This window comes from Trematomus bernacchii, unplaced genomic scaffold (genome assembly GCF_902827165.1).
Source record: "Trematomus bernacchii unplaced genomic scaffold, fTreBer1.1, whole genome shotgun sequence".
In the NCBI taxonomy this organism is placed as follows: Eukaryota; Metazoa; Chordata; class Actinopteri; order Perciformes; family Nototheniidae; genus Trematomus; species Trematomus bernacchii.
The window spans coordinates 65137-88206 of NW_022987690.1; the positions used below are offsets into that span (position 1 = coordinate 65137).

The 23070-nt window shown below is 44.8% G+C and overlaps 2 protein-coding genes across 2 annotated transcripts in view; one reads left to right on the forward strand and one right to left on the reverse strand.

Annotated features, from left to right (window-relative positions):
* slc5a6a (solute carrier family 5 member 6a) overlaps positions 1 to 23070 on the reverse strand; it is a 78859-nt gene that overhangs the window by 6226 nt on the left and 49563 nt on the right. The window contains exons 10-17 of the mRNA XM_034138303.1: positions 17474 to 17614; positions 17040 to 17169; positions 16866 to 16954; positions 16360 to 16472; positions 15967 to 16034; positions 15724 to 15810; positions 15456 to 15640; positions 15062 to 15165 (exon numbers count right to left, since the gene is read on the reverse strand). Coding sequence (XP_033994194.1) covers positions 15062 to 15165; positions 15456 to 15640; positions 15724 to 15810; positions 15967 to 16034; positions 16360 to 16472; positions 16866 to 16954; positions 17040 to 17169; positions 17474 to 17614 — 917 coding nt within the window. The remainder of the gene's footprint in view (positions 1 to 15061; positions 15166 to 15455; positions 15641 to 15723; positions 15811 to 15966; positions 16035 to 16359; positions 16473 to 16865; positions 16955 to 17039; positions 17170 to 17473; positions 17615 to 23070) is intronic.
* On the forward strand, positions 9110 to 10229 carry LOC117489077. The gene is made up of 2 exons (XM_034138304.1): positions 9110 to 9267; positions 9314 to 10229. The coding sequence occupies exon 2, from the start codon at positions 9384 to 9386 to the stop codon at positions 10167 to 10169; it is 786 nt and encodes a 261-aa protein (XP_033994195.1). The 5' UTR covers positions 9110 to 9267; positions 9314 to 9383; the 3' UTR covers positions 10170 to 10229.

Genomic DNA, 23070 nt, shown 5'->3' on the forward strand with positions numbered 1-23070 from the left:
CTGTTGGTTCTGGACGGATTCAGAGCGGGTCATTCTGCTGTTGGTGCTGGACTGATTCAGAGTGGGTCATTCTGCCTGTTGGTTCTGGACTGATTCGGAGCGGGTCATTCTGCTGTTGGTTCTGGACGGATTCAGAGCGGGTCATTCTGCTGTTGGTGCCAGACTGATTCAGAGTGGGTCATTCTGCCTGTTGGTTCTGGACTGATTCAGAGCGGGTCATTCTGCTGTTGGTTGGTTCTGGACGGATTCAGAGTGGGTCATTCTGCTGTTGGTGCTGGACTGATTCAGTGGGTCATTCTGCTGTTGGTGCTGGACTGATTCAGAGTGGGTCATTCTGCCTGTTGGTTCTGGACTGATTCAGAGCGGGTCATTCTGCTGTTGGTTCTGTTGTGCACCGACAGAAATGCTAGAGAGATGCATGTTATTTACGTTTGCTTTCTCTCATTCCAGGCTTCCTGATTATTTTCACCTGTGTCTCCTGTGCTCATCAATGTCAGCCCCGCCCCTGATTGGTCCCACCTGTGTCTAGTTACCCTGTGCTTATATTCCCCTGTCTCCCAAGTGTTCTTTGTCAGTTCGTATTGTCTCTTGCTATGGTCAGGTCTATGCTCTTTGTACTCTTGTAAAGTTTGATTCCTCACTACGTGAGCGCTTTCATTTTGTTCCTCTATTTTTGTCATCTCGGTTAGAGATTTGATAGTTACCTTTTTTGTTGTTCATTGCTGTATTTTGGAAAATAAAGTATCTTACTAATACTTTACCTCTGTCTCCCGGGTCGTGCAATTGGGTCCTACATCCTAAGTGTCTGAGTTCGTAACAGAACGAACTGACCATTATGGACCCAGCCGACCCAAGAACGCTTCACGCAGCGCTGTCAGCACAGGGCGTGAAGATCTTTCATCACGAGGAACAGCTGGGCCTAGTCAACCAGGAAATGCAAGAACTAAGAGGACGCCAGGCCGGGATTCAGGAAGCATTATCCACACAGATGCAACAACTGGCTGTCCAAATGAATCATTTTTTCACTCACCAACAGACTGCTCCTCCGGTGACGTCATCCACAACTGAGAGGTTGCCTGTCAATGCTCCAGCTGATTTCCCAAGTCAGGCTGTTTCTTCCCCTTTACGGCTGGCTCTTCCGGAGAGATTTTCCGGAGATTCTTCTAATTGCAGAGCCTTTTTGGTACAGTGCGATCTGCATTTTCAACACAACCCAGGAGCCTTTTCATCGGACCATGGTAAAGTGGCGTTTATTGTGTCTCATTTAACGGGAAGAGCTGCAGCCTGGGCTGCTGCAGCCTGGGCTACTGCAGAATGGTCAAGAGAAACTGAACTATGTTACTCATTGACCAATTTCATAGAGACTATGAGTCGTATTTTTGACCACTCATCGCCTGCTACAGAGGCCAGCAGAAAACTTTTTCATATACGCCAGCTCAACCGCCAGGTGGTTGATTACGCCATCGAGTTTCGCACAGCAGCAGCGGACAGCGGATGGAATGTTCCGGCTCTTCGTGACGCCTTCATGACGGGACTTTCGGAACCGATAAAAGACCAGCTGGCTCCACTGGAGACACCCCGGGATCTGGAATCTCTCATCGCCGTGGCCATCCGGATCGATAACCGTCTTCGGGAAAGAGAGAGGGAGCGTCGACGCAACCGAGACGTTATTCCCAGCTCCCAGAATGCATCTTGGTGGGTCGCGCCGCCAGCCGAGGATGTCCAGCCCATGTTACCACACCGTCAGAGGATTACACTTCCGAATGACTCCGGGGAACCCATGCAGCTGGGAAGAACCAGGCTTTCTCTGGAGGAGAGGCAGCGCCGTCTACGGGAGGGTTGTTGTTTCTACTGCGGCCAGTCGGATCATCAACTCGCTTCATGCCCGGGAAAAGATCGTGCTCACCAGTCAAAAGGAGGGCGCTGGTGAGCAAGTTTCCCGCAGACTTTCCTCCTCGACCTGTTACGCAGGTAAACATTTGTATTAACAATCAAACCATTGACCAGGGTGTGTTAATAGACTCAGGGGCTGACGAAAGTCTTATGGACTGGGGCGTAGTAAATCAGCTAGAAATAAAGACTGTTCCGCTATCTCATCCTATTAATGCCAGTGCCTTAGACGGCCGCTTGTTGTTCACAGTCACCCATTGCACTGAGCCCATTCAGATTACTGTGAATAAGGACCATACCGAGAGCATGCAATTCCATATTTTTGAGTCGGCTCAGCACCCGATTATTTTGGGGTTTCCATGGCTAAAGATCCGCAATCCTCACATTGACTGGCGTTCAGGGAAAATTAAGGAATGGGGAGAGGATTGTATGGGCAGGTGTAAACTTTCACAACCTGTTAATGCACCAACAGACTCTCGTAAAATCATTATAGATCACCCCGACTATCCTGATCTACAGAAGGTACCTTCCTGTTACCATGATTTAAAGGAAGCCTTTAACAAATCCAAAGCCATGTCGCTACCTCCTCACCGAGATTTTGACTGTCCCATTGATCTCTTACCGGGAGCCCCCATTCCCAAGGGGAAACTTTATTCGATTTCGAGACCTGAGAGAGCAGCAATGGACGAATACATTTCCTCTTCACTCAAATCAGGAATTATCCGTCCTTCATCTTCTCCAGCCGGAGCGGGATTTTTCTTTGTGGGAAAGAAAGACGGGTCTCTGAGACCTTGCATAGGCTACAGTCCACTAAATGACATTACGGTGAAGAACCGCTATCCTCTGCCACTCATGACATCTGCCTTTGAACTACTTCAAACTGCCAAAATATTCACCAAGTTAGATTTAAGAAATGCATATCACTTGGTTAGAATAAGAAAAGGGGATGAGTGGAAGACAGGATTCAACACTCAGAGTGGTCACTATGAGTATCTAGTAATGCCCTTTGGACTATGCAATGCACCGGCTGTGTTTCAAGCTCTTGTGAATGAGGTTTTACGGGAATTTTTGAATATTTCAGTGTTTGTGTATCTGGATGATATTCTGATTTTCTCCCCAGACACTAAGTCTCATGTTAACCATGTCCGTCAGGTTTTGCAGAAACTGCTAGAGAATCAGTTATATGTCAAGGCAGAGAAGTGTGAGTTCCACACAAAAGAGGTATCCTTCTTAGGATACATAATCTCACCTAATCATATGCAAATGGATCCGGCTAAAATCAGTGCAGTATCCCAGTGGCCTACACCAGACTCCAGGAAGAAGGTCCAACAGTTTCTAGGGTTTGCTAACTTCTATAGGAAGTTTATTAGGAATTTCAGTTCTGTTGCTGCCCCTCTACATGTTCTGACTTCTCCTAAGGTTCCTTTCAAGTGGACTCCCCAGGCGGACTTCGCTTTCCAACGTCTCAGAGAGAGATTCACATCAGCCCCCATACTCACCATTCCAGATCCCCAGCGCCAGTTTATGGTCGAGGTTGATGCTTCCAATGAGGGAATTGGAGGAGTACTGTCTCAACGTTCTGCAGAAGACAACAAGATGCATCCATGTGCTTACCTGTCGCGGAAACTGACAACGGCAGAGCGGAATTACGACGTGGGGAACAAGGAACTGTTAGCTGTAAAAGCTGCCCTCGAGGAATGGAGACACTGGTTAGAGGGTGCAGAGCAGCCGTTTTTAGTCTGGACAGATCACAAGAATCTGGAATATATAAGAAAGGCTAAGCGTCTCAACTCCCGTCAGGCCAGGTGGACACTATTCTTTAGTAGGTTCAATTTCACCCTCTCTTTTCGTCCCGGGTCTCAGAATCAAAAACCCGATGCTTTGTCTCGTCTTTATGATCCGGAACCACTTGCGGTAGAGCCCAAGACCATCCTTCCACTTAACCGTGTGATCGGAGCCTTTTCCTGGCAAGTGGAGTCGGACGTAAAAAAGGCGAATGTCAAGAATCCAGCACCTAGCGAGTGTCCCAACAATCTGCTGTTTGTTCCTGAGGCTCTTCACTCCAAGGTCATCCACTGGGCTCACTCATCTGTGCTTTCGTGCCATCCGGGGGTAACAAGGACAATGTTCAGGATACAACAACGTTTCTGGTGGCCAGCCATGAAGAAAGATGTGGCAGAGTACGTAGCGGCTTGTCCGGTGTGTGCGTGTAATAAGACCTCATCACAAGTCAAGATGGGCTTGCTCCAGCCCCTGCCGATTCCCCAACGTCCTTGGTCACACATTTCAATGGATTTTGTGACAGGATTTCCTTCATCCAGAGGCAAGACTACGGTCCTAACAGTGGTGGATCGATTTTCAAAGATGGCTCACTTCATCCCATTGACCAAGCTTCCCTCTGCCAAAGTCACCGCAGAGGTCATGATGAATCACATATTCAGGATCCATGGATTCCCTGATGACATTGTTTCCGACAGGGGTCCACAATTCATTTCCGTTTTCTGGAAGGAGTTTTGTCGACTCATAGGTGCCACCGTCAGCTTGTCATCAGGATATCATCCTCAGTCAAATGGACAGTCGGAGCGTCTGAACCAGGAACTAGAGACTACGCTACGTTGTCTCGTCTCCCGGAACCAGACTACCTGGAGTGACCACCTCACATGGGTCGAGTTTGCCCACAATACTCTTCCTACGGCAGCCACAGGTCTCTCTCCATTCCATTGTGTCAATGGTTTCCAGCCTCCATTTTTCCCTAACAACGAGGAAGAGGTGAGGGTTCCATCGGCTCATGCCATGATCAGACGTTGTCGACGAGTTTGGGCTGGTGCTCGCCAGGCTCTTCTCCGAAGTTCAGCTCGGATGAAGGCTGTTGCAGACGTCCATCGCAGGGTCGCTCCCTCCTACAGACCAGGCCAAAATGTTTGGCTTTCCACTAAGGACTTACCACTCCATGTCGCCTCAAAGAAACTGGCTCCGAGATTTGTGGGTCCTTTCCCGGTGTCCAGAGTCATCAACCCGGTGTCTGTACGCTTGCAACTCCCCAGAACTATGAGAGTACATCCGACGTTTCACGTCAGTAAAATCAAGCCGGTGTGCGAGAGCACACTTGTTCCCGCCTCCAAGCCCCCTCCACCGCCCGAGTTCTTTGAAGGGGGTGAGGTTTACAAGGTCCGTAAGCTACTGGAGGTCCGTAATAGGGGGAGGGGGAAGCAATTCCTGGTAGACTGGAAGGGTTACGGTCCTGAGGCTAGAAGCTGGGTAGCTGCGTCATTTATCGTAGACAAGACGCTTATCCACGATTTTTACAATCAGCCTGGGCCATCAGGAGTTGGCCCTAGAGGGGGGGGTACTGTTGTGCACCGACAGAAATGCTAGAGAGATGCATGTTATTTACGTTTGCTTTCTCTCATTCCAGGCTTCCTGATTATTTTCACCTGTGTCTCCTGTGCTCATCAATGTCAGCCCCGCCCCTGATTGGTCCCACCTGTGTCTAGTTACCCTGTGCTTATATTCCCCTGTCTCCCAAGTGTTCTTTGTCAGTTCGTATTGTCTCTTGCTATGGTCAGGTCTATGCTCTTTGTACTCTTGTAAAGTTTGATTCCTCACTACGTGAGCGCTTTCATTTTGTTCCTCTATTTTTGTCATCTCGGTTAGAGATTTGATAGTTACCTTTTTTGTTGTTCATTGCTGTATTTTGGAAAATAAAGTATCTTACTAATACTTTACCTCTGTCTCCCGGGTCGTGCAATTGGGTCCTACATCCTAAGTGTCTGAGTTCGTAACAGGTTCTGGACGGATTCAGAGCGGGTCATTCTGCTGTTGGTGCTGGACTGATTCAGAGTGGGTCATTCTGCCTGTTGGTTCTGGACTGGTGTTGCTTGTGTCGGTGGAGAAAGCAGACTGCTCCTTGTTTGGTGTCTCTGAGCCGCTGTCACTTGTGACACTGTGACAAAGTGGCTTGGGCCTAACCCTATGGAACAATCAAACCAAATGTGTGCAGTACACATACTCAACCCTGCAGCAAGTGTGAATATGGTCTGGCAAGAATGTTATGGGACGCCAGAGGCAGGGACGTGCACAGGTACGGGCTAATGTTGCCCGGGCATCGGCCTGTTTTCCCTCTTTGGCTGACCTGCCCCTTTGGAGAGAGCGAAAGTCTTTTTTTTCTGTTGTCACCGAATCAACATAAGCTCACAATTAGTATTATAGAGTCTCGCTGCAATAAAACCAATAAAAAACACACCTTGTCAGCGCTCAGCGCTGTCATCTGCCACCAGTCACGTGACTTTGTTTACAATCTGACAGCTGAAAGCAAAGGAAAGCCCTCCGGCGGCCGGCCTCATATGGCAAGGTGAAATAAAATTGTAACAAAGTTGATGTTTCAATGGTGTGGCGCTTGTTCGCAGCAATACAATTATTGTAGCCTTAGCGTTAGCATTTAGCATTAGCAGCCTCATTCTTCTTCTACTACTTCTTTTACTTATTCTTCTTCTCCTTCTTCTTATATGTAATTGCCCGTGAAATTTTGAATGAATATCTCGTTTCAGTGTGAACTCATTCCACAGTATGACCACACAAGTGTTTTAAACCAGGTACGTTTTTATTATTTATGTTCTATATCGCTATGTGTGCGATTACATGTTTTACATATTGTATTGGTGCCGGTGCGTTAAAGACCCAGGGACGTGCACAGACATTTGGAGGGGCTATATATTTTATTATCAGTATGTCTGCACAGCAGTTACAATGGTCAAACTACATTGAAACAGAATTGTCCCCATTTTTTCTTTAATAGTTATAACATTACATATTTTTAAGAGATATGGGCCGCAAAACAAAAAATGTCCCTTGTTTTCATTTTAAAAATCAAGTCACTGAATGCAAGTAGTCGCCTTAGCTTATTTTGTTATGAGATGATGATGTGAATTACTGTTCAAATTAGTTAATGTAATAATAGTTTGGTTATTTTATGCATAGCCTAATGTTACATTTCTGTGCTTAAGAATGCTTTCAAGACAGAGAGTGAAGCAGAGAGAATCTGAAGGAGGCAGCTAAAAGGACTGCAACTTTGCAGAGCTGGATAAAAGGTGCCAGCAGGGCATCTGCAGGTGAAGCACTGTGATTATGTCAAGCAACTACATAAGTTGGAGTACACTAATAACTCATTAAAACAAATATTTAAATCAGTGATAAATGCAAAGCCTCTATCTGTGCTGAGTGAAGTTAATATTTCTCTGTTGGGGGCTAACCCCAAGCCTCCAGTTCAGAGCGCATTTGAGAGCTTGGTGATCTAGTAAAAGTGCAGGTGTTTACAGGTCTTACGGTGGGGTGGAGCTGAGGAGGCCAATCAGCGCGATCACAGACACCTGGCCGGAGCCGAGGTGCTATTAAGCCCAGCTGCCCGGAGTCACATGGCGGTCCTGACTCTCTCCAAGCCGGCTGCAGAAGGACTCTCGCTCTGGTCCTTTACACTCGTCCGTCTTCTCCTGTTTTTGGTGTTTGCTCTTTGATGATGATCAATAAAGTGCCGTGGTTTTTGGAACCTTTGAACACCTCTCTTTGTTTTCCTGTTGTGGCCAACGGGCCGGTCATAACAACTGGGGGCTCGTCTATCGTGAGTATGAACCGGGAGTTGGTTGGGTTGTTTGGCGTTAGCTGTGCCTGATTTAGCCTGTGTTCGTGGCTAGGTGGTAGCCTGAGTTTTTTTGGGGGGGGATTCCCTCTGAGGACAGTGACGTAGGTGACCTTATATGGTGTTGGGTGTGCACTCTATGGGTGCCTAGGAGTTATTTTGGGAGCGCGTATGGTCCCGGGTTTGTGAGATTTGAGGAGATTTGTTTTTGTCCGGTAGCGGTGATCTGTTCTCCTAGATATTCGCAGAAACATATGAGGTAGTGGTCCCATCTGTGTACACGATACCTGTAGGAGTGTTTCCCCTGGTAGATTCAAGAGGTGTTTCCCCTTTGGGTTTCGTCTGGGGGGGGCTTTGATAGTGTTGAGGTACGTTGGTTTGAGCTTCACTTTCCCTTTTCCCTAAACTTGCTCGGGAGCACGTCCAAAGCTGCGGGTGGAGTTGCCAATTGCTGGTTGCTTTACCGGGCTTATGGGTTTAAGTGCATAAGTACCCACCGCTACGCCTCATGAAGACTAGGGGGGGAGTTGTGTAGTAAGTTTATGGTTAGGAAGTCAGCTAGCAGGGCTGCTCATTCCTACTGTGTGCACAGGTGGGCTAAGAAATTGCATTTCCTCTGTGTAAGCTATTATTGGGTAAAAATGGAGGATATTGTGGGGGCGTTTGTGGCTGCACCTTCTGAAGGATTCCTGGATCAGTGCACCAAGGATCAATTAGTGAGCATAGCTCAGTATTATGGTTTTGAAGTTGGCGATAAGAGAGTGAAAGATTCTGTGAAAGCGAATTTGAAGGCTTGTTTGTTGAAGAGCAAGGTGTTTGATACTCCTGTCCCCGGGCGCACAGTAGAAATGGCGGGTCAAAGTGCTGTTTTGAGTTTCGACCAACAGAAGGAGTTACTCAGATTACGCTTAGAGTTGGAGACGGAAAAGGAGTTGGCCGTGGAGAAGATGCGACAGGGCATTGAGCTTGAAAGAGCGGTGTCCTTGGAGAAATTGAGGCAGGAAACTGAGCAGGCTAAGTTGGAGTTTCAGAGGGAGAAGCTGGAATAACTTAGAGAGGGCAAAGTAGCGGCTGATGTCCTGTTTCCTGATAATTCAGCTAGTCAAAGCGGGACCCCAGGGAGGTCAGTGGATGAGTTGAATGATTTGAGGCTGGTGCCCAAGTTTAATGAAAAGGATCCGGACATTTTCTTTTCGATGTTTGAGCGTCTCGCAGGTGTAAGGGGGTGGTCTGAGGCCACTCGCGTGTTATTGTTACAGTGTGTGTTAACCGGGAGGGCTCAGGAGGCTTATTCATCTTTAAGTGGCAGTGACTATTTGCGTTATGAGTTAGTCAAATCTGCCGTTCTTAAGGCTTATGAGCTGGTGCCTGAAGCTTATCGTCAGAGGTTTAGGAATTGGAAGAGAGGTGATAAATCTCACCTCGAGTTTGCTCGGGATATTTCCACCCATTTCGATCGCTGGTGTGCGGCAACTGACGTTGATTCTCACGGGGCGTTGAGGGATCTCATTATTCTGGAGCAATTCAAAAAATTCTGTACCGGAACACATTGCGGTGTATATTAGTGAGCACGCAGTCAGGACAGCTGCTGAAGCTGCTGCATTAGCAGATGACTATGTTTTGACACACGTTGGTGGAGGTGCTGCCGTACAAGGCAGACAGTGGAAATTCCTCCGGTATGGGAGCGTGGTCTGGTCGTCCATTGAGATCTGCTGGGCAAGAGAGAGGGCATGTACGTGGTGCACGTGAGCCTGACAATGTGTGTCATTACTGTCATGAGCAAGGGCACTGGAGAAAAGACTGCTATGCATTTAGGGCTAAAGCTGAGCAGGAAGGGACTAGTGGTAGTCCCAGGCCAGCAATGTTCGTGGCACCTGTCGCTGAGCAGGTGACTGGGCGTTTAGACAGTGAGTTGAAACCACAGGGGTCTAGCTCAGAACTGCAGTCTTATTTGCCTTTCATGACTGAGGGTTTTGTGTCTCTGGTGGGGAGAGATGAGAAGGTGCGGGTGAAGATATTACGCGACACCGGATCATTTGATTCGTTCATTTTAGCATCTGCCTTACCGTTTTCAGAGGACACATACATGGGGTTGTTCATTCCGATACTTGGAATGGGATTAAATGTTCTTCGGGTACCTCTCCATAAGATGATGCTGTTTTCGGATCTGTTTCAGGGTGAAGTAGCGGTTGGCGTGCGGCCAGCTCTGCCCATAAATGGGGTCACGATGATCCTGGGTAATGACATTGCGGGTAGTCGGGTGTGGGCTGATGGGGCACCTCCTGCTTTCGTGGCGCCAGTGCCCCTGGTTAGTATTAAGCCGGACAAGAGCGAAACGGAGTATCCTGACGGGTTTACAGCATGCGCTGTGACACGGGCAATGAAACATGGGCAGGCGGAGGACATGAGCTCAGCTGACATCGAAGAGGCCTCACCGCAGCATGGGGTGACGTGTCTGATGGAGAGTGTTCTGCCTGGTGGGGAGGTGAGAAATCATGCTCGGGGGTATTCGCTTCAGAAGAATATTCAAATGGGAAACTGGATACCTCAGTGGGAGCATTTTGCTGGTGAACCTCTTTACCAGGTTGGGGGGCATTCCAGGCTCCGTGGCATGGCGAAAAAGAGGAAAAAAAACAAACACATGTAACACGCTAATCAGCTGAACTATTCAGTGTTGGGGAAAACAGTGACTGATTGGTAGTTTTTTTTGTTTTTTTCTTTATCATTGTTGTGGGCACTATGTTCTGGGTTGAGTGGTTGATTTAGGTGCCAGGGTTCCGATGGGGACCCTGACTTTATGGGGGGGGCTGTGACGGCCCCAGAGCCTGTGTGCAGGTGTGTTTACAGGTCTTACGGTGGGGTGGAGCTGAGGAGGCCAATCAGCGCGATCACAGACACCTGGCCGGAGCCGAGGTGCTATTAAGCCCAGCTGCCCGGAGTCACATGGCGGTCCTGACTCTCTCCAAGCCGGCTGCAGAAGGACTCTCGCTCTGGTCCTTTCCACTCGTCCGTCTTCTCCGGATTTTGGTGTTTGCTCTTTGATGATGATCAATAAAGTGCCGTGGTTTTTGGAACCTTTGAACACCTCTCTTTGTTTTCCTGTTGTGGCCAACGGGCCGGTCATATCACTGGGCAAAACACTTCACCCCAAATTGCTCCTGTGGGGATTGCCCACAGTATTGAGTATGTAAGTCGCTTTGGATAAAAGCGTCTAACAAGTGACATGTAATGTAATTTAATGTAACATATTTATTTTCACATGAATGACTATAGATATAACCTTCTCCAATCTAAAATGATACTGACTGCACTAGTGTTCAGTTGTCTTTGTATGTTTTTATAGCAGTAAAGAATGAAGTGTATATGTTACTTAATTCTGATTCTAATAATTCTGTTTAAGAATACAAATATATGTTAAGTGTTTATTTTGGAGACAGCTCCATCTTTGAACTCCTTTATAGTGTGAAAAGGAGATCACAACGGTAATAATGCTTTCATTATTTGAACACTTAGCAACAATAAAGAGCTCTAAAACATTCTCTTAATTGTATTTGATAGATGGTGAGCCTGAGACAAAACACAATGATGCCCAGAACAGTTCAGACTCGGAGAATGAAGAAAGGATAGAGACAGAATCTGAAAATGAGGAGAAAGAGAGAGGAATTGAGAATGAAGAGATAGGAAGTGAGGACAAAGAGATGGAAGGGGAGGATATGGAGATTGAGAGGGAAGAGATGGAGAATGAGGCAGTAACATCAGAGTCAACAAGAGTGAAAGCACCTTCAGAATTTGTTTTTTTGCTACAGCTACCAAACCCCACCGATCCAGCCCATGTTCAGAAGAACAATATCAAGTACAATTAGGTCTTCGTCAAATTTTCAAACTCAATTGGACCCTGTCGTCCTCTGGTCCAGTTCCAGAAAAAAATCAAGATGGGCGGTCTTTTCAGGGCCACTGGTATGATGAAAACCCCTGGTTGGAGTATTCTCCACAGAATGATGCTATGTACTGCTTCAGCTGTCGCATTTTTATGACGATAAGTACAAGAGTAGGTCTACAAGGAAGTCTGGAGCAGGGTTTCCGTTAGCCGGTAATTACCGGTTTTTAGCTGGTAACATTTATTAAAAACCGGTAAATTCAAAACCTGCCGGTCAAAATGTCCGGTAATAATTAGGGATGCTCCGATCGATTGGCCGCCGGTCATTATCGGCCAATATTCACTCTTAATAGTTTGATCGGTGCTCTCTATAAAGGCCGATTAGGAGAGCTGGATCTGATCAATATGGACATAAACGCGAGTGAAGTATAACCGGACGCGCGAGAGAGATCAGATCAGCTGCTGAGTCTGACGGAGACACGCAGCTCTGCATGATCACCTGAAGCCCCGCCCACTGTTTAGCGAGCTGCATGAGAAACTGACGGGCTGTCAGGAGAGAGGGAGGGAGAGAGGAAAAGAGAGGATCCGTTTCTCCCGTGTTATTATCCAAAGTTAATGTACACTTTTGAATAATGTACTTTATCTACTACAAGTAGTTTGTTTGAATGTAATAATTATGTTGTTTGTTGTTTGTGGAAGCGCATCATTTATTGAAAAATAAATCTGAACTTTTCGATCTGTTACGATTATAAACTGAAGCAATATAAAAATGACTCCCATGAACTGAGTTTTAAACATCAGCATATCCGGTCATAGTCCGGTAATTACCTGCTAACGGAAACTATGCTACACAATTCTGAATTATTGAAACATGACCGGTAAGTTTCAAATTTGTCCGGTAAAATTAATTCTTTCCGGACATTTGACCGGCAAGAAAAAATCCTAGCGGAAACCCTGGTCTGGAGGTGTAAACAAGTGGAGGCAGGCAAAAGTAAGAAGGAAGGAGCACTGCTGCAGTGAATCGCACATGATTGGCATGACCAAGTGGAATGAATATAAGATACATCCATTGAACATGGCTTTTGCAGTAGCAGATTCGCAGATGCAAGCAGCAAAAGAAAGAGAGAGGCAAAAAAACAGAGAGATCATCTTCCGGTTAATAGAGATCATATTATATCTTGCAAGACAAGGCTTGGCCTTCAGGGTTAGAGATGAAAGGGGGGGTGCCTTTTTCCAGTTTAGAGCAATAGCCCCTCCAAATGTCTGTGCACATCCCTGGCCAGAGGTAATTGAAATTGCACTGCTCAAGAATACTTTCCAAAGCTCACCAACAAAGATAAAGGTAAACTGAGTGAGCGAATTAACATTCTCCTCAAACTGGAGTGTGCCAAGGAAGACGGTGCTCTGCCAGGGCTCTCGTATTTGGATACAGCTCATGGGGTAAGAGAAATAATTGAAAAGCTTCCCTATAACCTACAAGAAAAGTGGCCTAACCTTGGAAGGAAGTACAAGGAGGATTACAGAGTAGACTTCCCTCCTTTCTCTGTCTTCTCCAAGTTTATACAGCAACAGGCAAAGATTAAAAACGATCCAAGCTTTATTATATCCACACCAAGCAGCAATGCCTCCTTTAAGACCAAAAAACCTACGAGGTACAACAACAAAGCCTCTGTGACTGTGAAAAAACAGACATTCCAGAAGGCATCCAAAGCAGTCCTAAGTAAATGTCTGGTATCTTCTGTCATCCACAGTCATTAAAATGATTTACTAAGGGACCATTACAAAAACAAATGTCGTTTTCACCATGATAGTACACTCAGCTGGAGGGTCAATGTTGAAGGACTGTGCTCTAGACCAGGGGTTCCCAACCCCCAGGTGTTACTGCCGGGCCCCGAAATAGCTGTGAGTTTATCATAATATTTGCAGAATTATAAATATATAAAAATATATTTATCATAATGTTTTTTTCAAAAAGTGTTTAATTTTCGCACTTATACCAGTCATATTATTTCATCCAGTAGCTAGTTAAACTTCCACCAGAAAACAGTTGAAAATGGCTTTTATGGTGTTCCGAGGGATTCGGCGGCTCAGCCTAAGGTCTCAGCCTCTCGTTCGCACGAGAAGGTTACCGGTGCGCCAAGTAGGAAGAGGAGCGCACAGGAGACGACCGTTTCATTGCAGACTGTTATGTTTATGTGGGGAATAACGTCGTATTTTTTGCTTTTCCATTTTTCTGAAAAACAAAAAAACACCGGTTCTTTTTTTTCTTTTTTTAAAACGTTGTTAATATGTTTTGGATGCATATTATTCTAGTATTTGTTCAGGCTGTTACATACAATTAGCCTATGTTGCTACCTGCTGGTGAGTAAATATTAAAATCAGTTAAAATTGACAACCGGTCCACGACCGGTTGAAATATCAGCCTGAAATTACAATGGTCTTTAATGGAGACATGTTGAATGTTTTTGTCACTTCATGCTCTCAAGAGGCATTTTGTTTAATTATTTTTGCTTAATTATTTGTCATTTTTCAAGCTACGAGATGTTTTCCTAAGTTTGTCATGAAAAAAAATATGAAGGCAAATTTCAAGATTTCCTACACTCTAGCTGTGACATCACGCACTCTAGGTAATGTTAAAATCTGAAGAAGGCCTCTGTACCAAGGTCTGAACAATGTTTAATATCTCTAAAAGTAAGAATCAGATTTAAAAGTTGTGTTGCACAAATAATGGCAGAAAGATGTGTAACATTTTAAAGTTGGAATGAGGTTTCTGAGTGAAAGTATGAATGAACAGTTAGCAGTTGAAGTCGCATGAAGATTGTTCAAGTCTGAAGATTTTCTCCATTGATTTCAATGGTTAAAAATGTGATGAATTATGGGATGTATCTCTGGAATTATGAAAGTTATGAATGAGAAAAGTAATAGCCATCGATTCCCGACCGAGCTGAACGTTTTGATGTTTGAACGGAGTTTCTGCGATGTTCAATGCGGGAGAAGAAGACCGGCAAAATAACGGGCGGAATAATAAAGAATTTCGTGCATAGAAGAACAGATAGTTGGAATGCTGTAAACAAGTTCAGTGTCACTCATTTGTATTCCTATTTCTGTATTGTCACAGTTTTACAAAAATCAAGAGTCATCTTCACCGCAAACAAAAACATTAAATTAAAAGCATTGTCTTGTTTTGCTTCACCCAAAAGGTTTTATGTCAACCTGTATTGGTCCTTAATAAAATAAACACGCCTGGCTTACTTCTTCGTCCTCAGTCTACGAGACCAGCCCTTCTCAGTCTGCATAGTTGCTCTTGAAGTCCACTAGTCGGATCTTCAATGCCTCCTTTGCTGCTTTGCCTGCTCTTTCTTTAGTTTTATAGCCCTTCTTACATGCAAGATCTCTCTCCTCCTACTATGGGGTTGCTTTCCAGTTATTCCGCTGGGCCTTGTTCAGTTTTGTTGCCTTAGCACTGGAGACCCAGGGGATTTACTGTTAGACAAAACAAACTGTCCAATTGGAACGTTACGTAACACAAATACCAATATCGTGATAAATATACCGTGGACTTGTTATCGCGATATTATCGTACCGTGAGTTTTTGGTATCGTTACATCCCTAGTCCATACAGTCTTGGAATTGAACATCCAATCAAATAATGTAGTGTGTACCTGTTAGCAAGCTGACCAAAAGTCCCACTACCACCACCACGGTGGAGTTGTGGGCACTATACCACATGTAGGATAGCGAGTAGAGTGCCTCCACACCTGTCGGCCTGAAGGAAAGGGGAAGATGAAAGACAGAACGATGTTAGCACTAACCGATGATCATTACATGACTGACCTTATGCAGTTTACCTATAGTGTTAAATGAAATAAATGCAGTAACTTTAAATGCAAAGTAAATAAACGTTAATTGTCACACATATACACATGCACATAACCAACAGTTACATTTAGACATTGCTTTTATCCATCCAAGAAGCAGTCGGCAGCTACTTGTCTGTGCGGGGACTTAAACTGTTGACCCTCCTATTTACAAGCTACTGCAGCCTGCATGCGTTACCTCAGCTTGGCTGTGGTGGCGCTGACCAGTGTGGTCATGACAGCGGTGGTCATGTTGTCAAACAGGGGCAGATTTGTGGTGTTGAGGGCTCCCATTGCGTTGGCCTCAGACATGCGCAGCAAAAAGCTGCCAATGCCGATCCAGAAGGCCATGGCAAGGCCTGCTACCAACCCGACCAGTGCACCCTGTAGAGGTAATACATGGGTTTGTTCAAACCTCATCTTGAACCAAGCTTGTAAATAATAAAAGCACAAATGAAAGAACTCACAGTAGAGTTTGCCCACGGAAAAAACAATCCAAGGCAGAAGACGCCAAGCAGAGGACCACCAATCATCCCAAAGATGCTGAAGGCTGCCTGAGGACACAGAACATGGGTAAAGGTGTCGATCATTTGTGTGATAGGTAACTGCACTGAACGGCTGCATTAAATAAACAAAACACTTTTTACCGAGTATTTCCTTTTAAACTATTTTAGAGAATGTCATTTTTCTTCATGTCAAGATTGTGTTACCTGCAGAACAGATCCCATAATAGAGGCGACGTAGGCCATGGCCAGACACACCAGGCCATATACCAAAGCTGTGGGCCAAGCACGTTAGAAAGAAATATTTTTTGTTTACACATGCTACATCATCAGCAGGTTATATACTGAAAAGTAGGTTCAAGTATAAACTGAATTTAGCATCGTTAAGCAGCATTTGAGTATCTAGACTTCTTTATAAAACACAGTATGCTTGGCTATAGACTGTTACTGATAAGTAACAGTAGGACATGAGAACAATTTAAATCTACACAAATATTTTATATTCAACAGTATCAAGATATTTAATACTACAGTATCTAGTAGTTCATGCCAAAAATGTTTGGGAAAGGTACAATAAGTTCATTAAAGCACTTGTCTTACCGAGTCCCTTGGACAGCAGCGTAGCTTTGGCTTCAGTCATGTTTGGAAAATGAGGTTTAATCAGGTCCTCCATGGTTACTGTCGCTAGGGAGTTAAAGGCTGATGATATAGTACTGGAAGGAGACAATAATGGGATTCAATTAACAACTGGGAGTTTGTAACACATTATATGGCTTCTCTTTGCAGCACAAGTCTTTAGGATATTGATGTATTGATGTATATACTGTAGTATTAAGAAACTTTCTAAAAATGAGCAATACTCATTTCATGTCCAGCTGATGTTAGAAAATACACTCTTGGGAAACAGTGAAATTCCCTATTCAATTTCAAAAGGATGACATGATAAATTATAACTGACAAAGACATAATGATGAGTGGTGCAAGTTTAGAATCCCCTTCATTGTTATACCTAACTGCTGACACAAGTACACTTTAAAGTAAGTGATGCTGTTTGTTGCTTTGTTGTTGTTGCGTTGTTGTTGTTGCTTTGTTGTTGGTTCATTTACCTGAGAGCTCCACTGAAGAGACAGGCTACAAACAGTCCTGCAAGCCCGGGCAGATCCTTGAACACGTCCATCACAAAGTACAGGACCATCTGCACAAAGCAACACAACATCAGGATATGCTTCCAAAAGTCAAATATAACAAAGACACATTATTCCTTACAAATGAATGTTAACCTGGTCATTAGATTTGACAAAGCCCTTGTCCAGGGGGCTGTCCTCTCCATACCGAGCAAACATGACCAGGCCCATCATACAACCTAAACATAAGACAATCTGCTGGCATGGGAAAACTATGTAGCAGGACCTAGAAGGATATGGCAAACAAGAAGACTGTTAACAATAAAGAAAATCATAGAAAAGGTACACAATGTAACAATATAAAAACTGTAAAATACTTACACAAATTAGCAGTAATTACAAATAGATAGCCTGTGCAAAAGCAGCATGTTGTTGAACATGTTTGTACAGTTTGAAATGGTTTTGCTTTTTTGTATTTAATGTTTTTCCCTTAACTCCAAGATCAAATACGCAACAGTCATTGTATCATCTTCTTAGAAAACAGAAAGGGTTGACCTAGCACGTTGTTGTGAGACATTGATGGTACTCACATAATGGCCTCTTTTTCTGTACGAGAACTGAGGTACCTCTGGACCTGGGCCTGGTTGACCCCGTATAGAGCCAACATCAGGAAGACTCCTCCCACACCTAGTGTCCAGAAGGTATGGCGCTCCAAAGGGTCGGGGTTCAGGCTACGGAGGCAGAGAATCAATATAACATGATATACCTTAAAATTCTCCTATTATACTATTTTTAGGCATATATTATAGGTTTCAGATAGGGATGCTCCGATCGCCAATTTTGGTGCCGATCACCGGGAATCAGTATCGGCCGATGCCGATCCGATCGAGTGGGTGGGGGCTATGGGGATCTTCCATTTAAAGGGATGTTTAAAACTCAGTTAATGGGGCTCAGTTAATGGCGCTTCCACAAACAACAACCAACATAATTATTACATTAAAGGACAGGTGTCATGGCCATTTCCACTGATCATAATTACATTGTTGAGGTATACTAAAATAGATTTATACTGTGCAATTTTCCAAACTCACATTGGTTTCGCATACAGCATCTCTGTAAAGTATCTGTATTCAGCAGTATTCACTCTCTCTACTAAATGGCTCGTTGGAGCTCTTGACCCCCCCTCCCTGTGAGCCTAGTGTGCTCCGATTGGTCAGCTCGGCCACTCTGTTCTGATTAGTCAACCACCAGAGAGGCTCCGCCCATGTCTAACAGTGCTTTTTTCGGCTCGATCTGAGCGGAACATCAGTCTTATAATGGCGTCGGTACAGCCGTATATTTTATACGCTAACTAACCGAACTGTACCTACAACTGTTGTTATAGAAGAGTAAGTTATTTTTACCTGTAATAAACTACTACTGTTTGATGAGAAATCAAATCATGGTTTGCTATGTTATAGGAGCAAATAATTCACGGAAGAAAGGATAGGCCTACTAAGTATTTCCATCAAACTTTATTTTTAGAAATGTACAAAATGAACATAAATATACATATATACACGGTATATCATCCATTCCTCCCCGTTGTCGGCATCTTGCCTATCGCAGCCGGGGCTTTTTAGGATGAGGCATCACTGTGGTAGTCCCGTCCCCGTCATGTATTGTCGGCCAGGATCTGGCTGGACGAAATCAAATGCAAATCACAAAATATTAGAGAAACTTAGTTGTTTTAGATTCGTTAGTAGTAGTTGTGGTAGGAGTGTGGATCTATCTAATCCATCTATCTAATCAACACAGTAAGCTTGCCAGCTAATATGCTAACCTAGCTTTCTTGTTTACCTTGGTAGCAAACACGATATGAACGGTGGCTCGGAGGAACGGCAACTATAATGTAGTGTAATAAAACTACTATGAACAAAAGCTAGTGGTTCATATTAGGCTAGCAATAACGTGTTTATAATTGCAATCTTATACGGGTAGTCTGCTACGTTCGGTCATTCATTGTAACTGGCATGAATACATTGTTTTCCGCTAGCATGTATAGCTAGCCTCGTTAGCTATACATGCTATCAGCGTAGCTCGGAGAAAAGCCAACTGTAATGTACTGACCGTACGGTAAATCACCCGGAGTATACTGTATGAGTATTCCGTGTGTGAATGCAGATATTCTCCTGCCATGACAAACATGTAAGGCCATCTGCTGACATTGTAGTTGATATATTTAAACGCTAGCAACGTCGTTAGCCCAGTAAGCACTGTGTCAATGGCTTGTTTAGTGTAATAAAACCACTATGAACAAAAGCTAGTGATTCATATTAGGCTAGCAAGAACATGTTTAGAATTGCAATCTTATATGGGTAGTCTGCTACATTCATTGTAGCTGGCATAACAACAATTTTTTCCCGAGCAAACTCATGTCTAGCCCCGTTTTTTAGCTCGGTAGCATACACGCTAGGAACGACAGCTATAATGTAATTACGTTTCGCGACTGACCGTACAGTAAATCACCCGGAGTATACTGTCTATGAGTATTTCGTGTGTGAATGCAGACATTCTCCTGCTATGAGATACATGTATGTAAGGCCATCTGCTGATATTACAGTTGATATATGGAAACGCTAGCAACTTAGTTAGCACAGTTAGCACTGTGTCAATGGCTTAGCAGTCCGACACGTTTACACATTTAAACAGTCTTGTTTGATAAATACACAAATAACAATGCAAACTTACAGGTTGTGTACCCGAATCTTCCCCTGCTCCAAACGGTCCAAAAAACTAGGAATAGCATCGTCCTTCAGTTTCAAATGCTGTGCATATCCGGCCTCAAACTGGGCAATGTTTTGGAAGCTTACGTCTGTGAAATGCCGCGCACACAGTAACGTTCTTCGAACCTCTGAAGGAACAGTGTTAAACAGAAATTTCAACCACTGACTTCGTCGTGGTTCTTCCGTCGGTAGGACAAACAGCTCAGATTTCTCCTCACATTTCAGGAAACAGGTCCTTGGCATTGGCATGACTGGATCGATTGTGAACTGAACCAGAGCTTCCAACAGTAAATGTTAGGCTGGCAGAGGGTGCGGCCAGCGCCGCTGGGTGTGGCCATAGCTCTTCCGGATTGGTCCATTTTGTTCCGGGTACCGCATTACATCATGCGGTACCCGGAAGAATCAAATGGACAGTGACGTATCTCCAACGAGGCGTTTTGGGGAGGTATTTTCTGTGTTAGAGTTTTACTCGCTACAGGGTGTACTTTGAGGGTTTTGACTCTGCACACCGTTTACATGCATAAAAACCTTCATAACACACAAGGGGACGGGTAATAACCGGAAAAGCATGACACCTCTCCTTTAAAATGAAGTACATTATTCAAGTTTACATTATTTTTTGATAATAACACGGGAGAAATGAGCGGAAGCGCTCTCTTTTCCTCTTTTCCTCTCTCCCTCCCTCCCTCTCCTGACAGCCGGTCCCTATCCGTCTCATGCAGCTCACTGATCCAGTAATGAGTGACCCGACAGTGAAGAATAAATATATTTATAACTAGTTTAGCTTGTTCCAGAGGTAGATAAAATAGCTAAGTGTGTTAGGTCTAACTCTTAGTGTGTGTTTTGCTCCGCTCACCGGTCCGTCACAGCGGGCGTAGCTGCAGGATTTCTGCTTCACACACGTTGCATACCGCTATTTTACTGTCTTTTTCGGACACCTTAAAATACTGCCAGACTGGTGAAGCCATTTTGGCGAGCTTGTTTTGCCGCGCACAGAGAAAAGTGTCATGTATTTTACGTCATGTGATCGGCTCTCCCGATCTGCATTTATAGAGAGCACCGATCGATCGGCAGAGAGCGAATATCGGCCGATATCGATCGGTGGCCGATCGATCGGAGCATCCCTAGTTTCAGATATATAAAAAAACATGTCTCTGAAGCTCAAAATACCAAACAGATCACCCATTCTAGCCATGCCTCATACCCAGAGATGGGGTTGTTACTCAAAAAAAGTGATATATTACATATTACTTATTACTTTAAAAAAAAGTATATATATCCCCACTGCCCTCGTTAAAGCCTGTATGCCCTCTACTTGCCCCTTGATCACAAGAATCATTAACCCGTCCCTCGCAACTGGAACTGTACCGCCAAACCTCAAAACTGCTGCAATAACACCAACACTCACAAAACCTGGAGCTGACCGAGATGACCTGAATAACTACAGGCCCATCTCTAATCTCTCCTTCATCTCAAAAACCCTTGAAAGAGTGGTTGCTGCCAACTTCAAGAACACCTGGACAAAAACAACCTTCATGAACCCTTCCAATCGGGTTTCCGCTCAAAGCACAGCACCGAAACAGCGCTGGTAAAAATCACCAACGACCTCCTCCGTGCAGCTGACTCTGGACTGCTCACCATCCTAATCCTCCTTGACCTCACAGCTGGCTTTGACACCATCTCACACCCACTGCTTATCAAACGTCTGGCAGACATTGGGATCACTGGTACTGCACTCTCGGTTTTCATCCTACCTCACAGACAGAAAACAATATGTCCGTCTCAGCACCCACCGGTCAAGCTGCTCCGCTGTCTCACATGGTGTTCCTCAGGGGTCAATATTGGGTCCACTCCTGTTTATTATCTACCTACTCCCCCTTGGCACTATCCTCCGTCATCATAATGTCCATTTCCACTGTTATGCCGATGATACCCAGGTCTACATTTCCTGCAAACCCAACACTGCCCTCCCCCCAACCTCTCTCACCAACTGCCTCCAGGACATCAGGAGCTGGATGAGCAGGAACTCCCTAAAACTCAACGGCAGCAAAACCGAAGCCCTGCTGGTTGCCACCAAAACCACCCTCTCCAAAACCTCATCCTCCCCTGCCTCCAACCTCATCATTGATGGCTACTCCATCCCCTTCTCTGGCCAAGTTAAGAGCCTTGGTGTCATCCTGGACAGCTCCCTCTCATTTTCACCTCACATAAATAACATCACCCGGACTGCCTTCTTCCACACACGCAACATCTCCAGACTCCGCCCATCCCTTTCTCAATCAAACACTGAAGTCCTGGTCAATGCATTTGTCACGTCCCACATCGACTACTGTAACGCCATCCTCTCAGGCATTCCCACCAAACTCATCAATACATTTCAAATCATACAGAACTCTGCAGCCCGGATCATCACCGGCACCAAGGCCTCAGAACACATCACCCCCATCCTCATCCAACTCCACTGGCTCCCTGTTCAATCCCGTATCAACTTCAGCAACAGCCTATAGCCAAAACTTAAAACTTAGGCCTACATTTGCACACATATAACAATGACTATTGCAATAAGGAAGACATAACACAAGTCTTTCTTTTTATGCTCTTTAATAAAATAGGCTACCACAAGCTAACAGTCGGTGAGAGAGCATTTCAAGATTTCACCATTGTGCAAAATGCAACATTTCCTCTACTATAAAGGATGCTACAAGCCTGTCCATCTCTGCTTTGGTTACCGGTCCAAATTCTAGTTTTTGCTGCTTCGGAGACGGCACTCGGCACACACTCAACATCCTCACTCTGGGTTCGGGGTCCTTAGCTATTAGCTTCATGGTTAGCATGTTGTCTTTGCAGGCGCTTGTGGAGGTTTGACGTTGTGTTTGCAGCAGTGGATAAAAGCTTCTGGCCTGGACACAGTTTGCACCTCACTATCACATTCCTGTCCTTTCTTCAGATGAACTCAAAATAATGGGCATACCTCCGGAAACCCCCCTTGTCTGTCAAAGGGAGAATCTAGTAATTATTTATGTTAGTAGGCTAACTGTAGTGTGACTGAATTTATAAAAGTAACGAAGTAACACGTGTCGGGCAATGTTAGTAACTGTAGTGTGATTACTGCATTTATAAAAGTAACGCCCAACTCTGCTCATACCCCTCTATTTCAGCCCTGTTAGAGAAGTGCTGATTCGTAGCTTTAAAAAAATTAAATAATAATAAATAAACGAGACGAGACGAGAGCTCATGCAGGAGAATTCTACCCAGATACCCTAAACACTGCCGTGATTCAACGCCATATCATGTTCAAAACCACATCAAGGATTATTTCTGAAACAGTATGGAGCTCAAACACTTTCTCTCCGCGGGTTTACCCCAAGGACAGGTGTTACCTTGGTTGGTTATTGGCTAATGGTTACACAAGCCAAAAAATC

Bases quoted from the DNA above. Each gene is read 5' to 3' on its own strand.
- LOC117489077 (XM_034138304.1), top strand. From the start codon at position 9,384: ATGTTCGTGGCACCTGTCGCTGAGCAGGTGACTGGGCGTTTAGACAGT.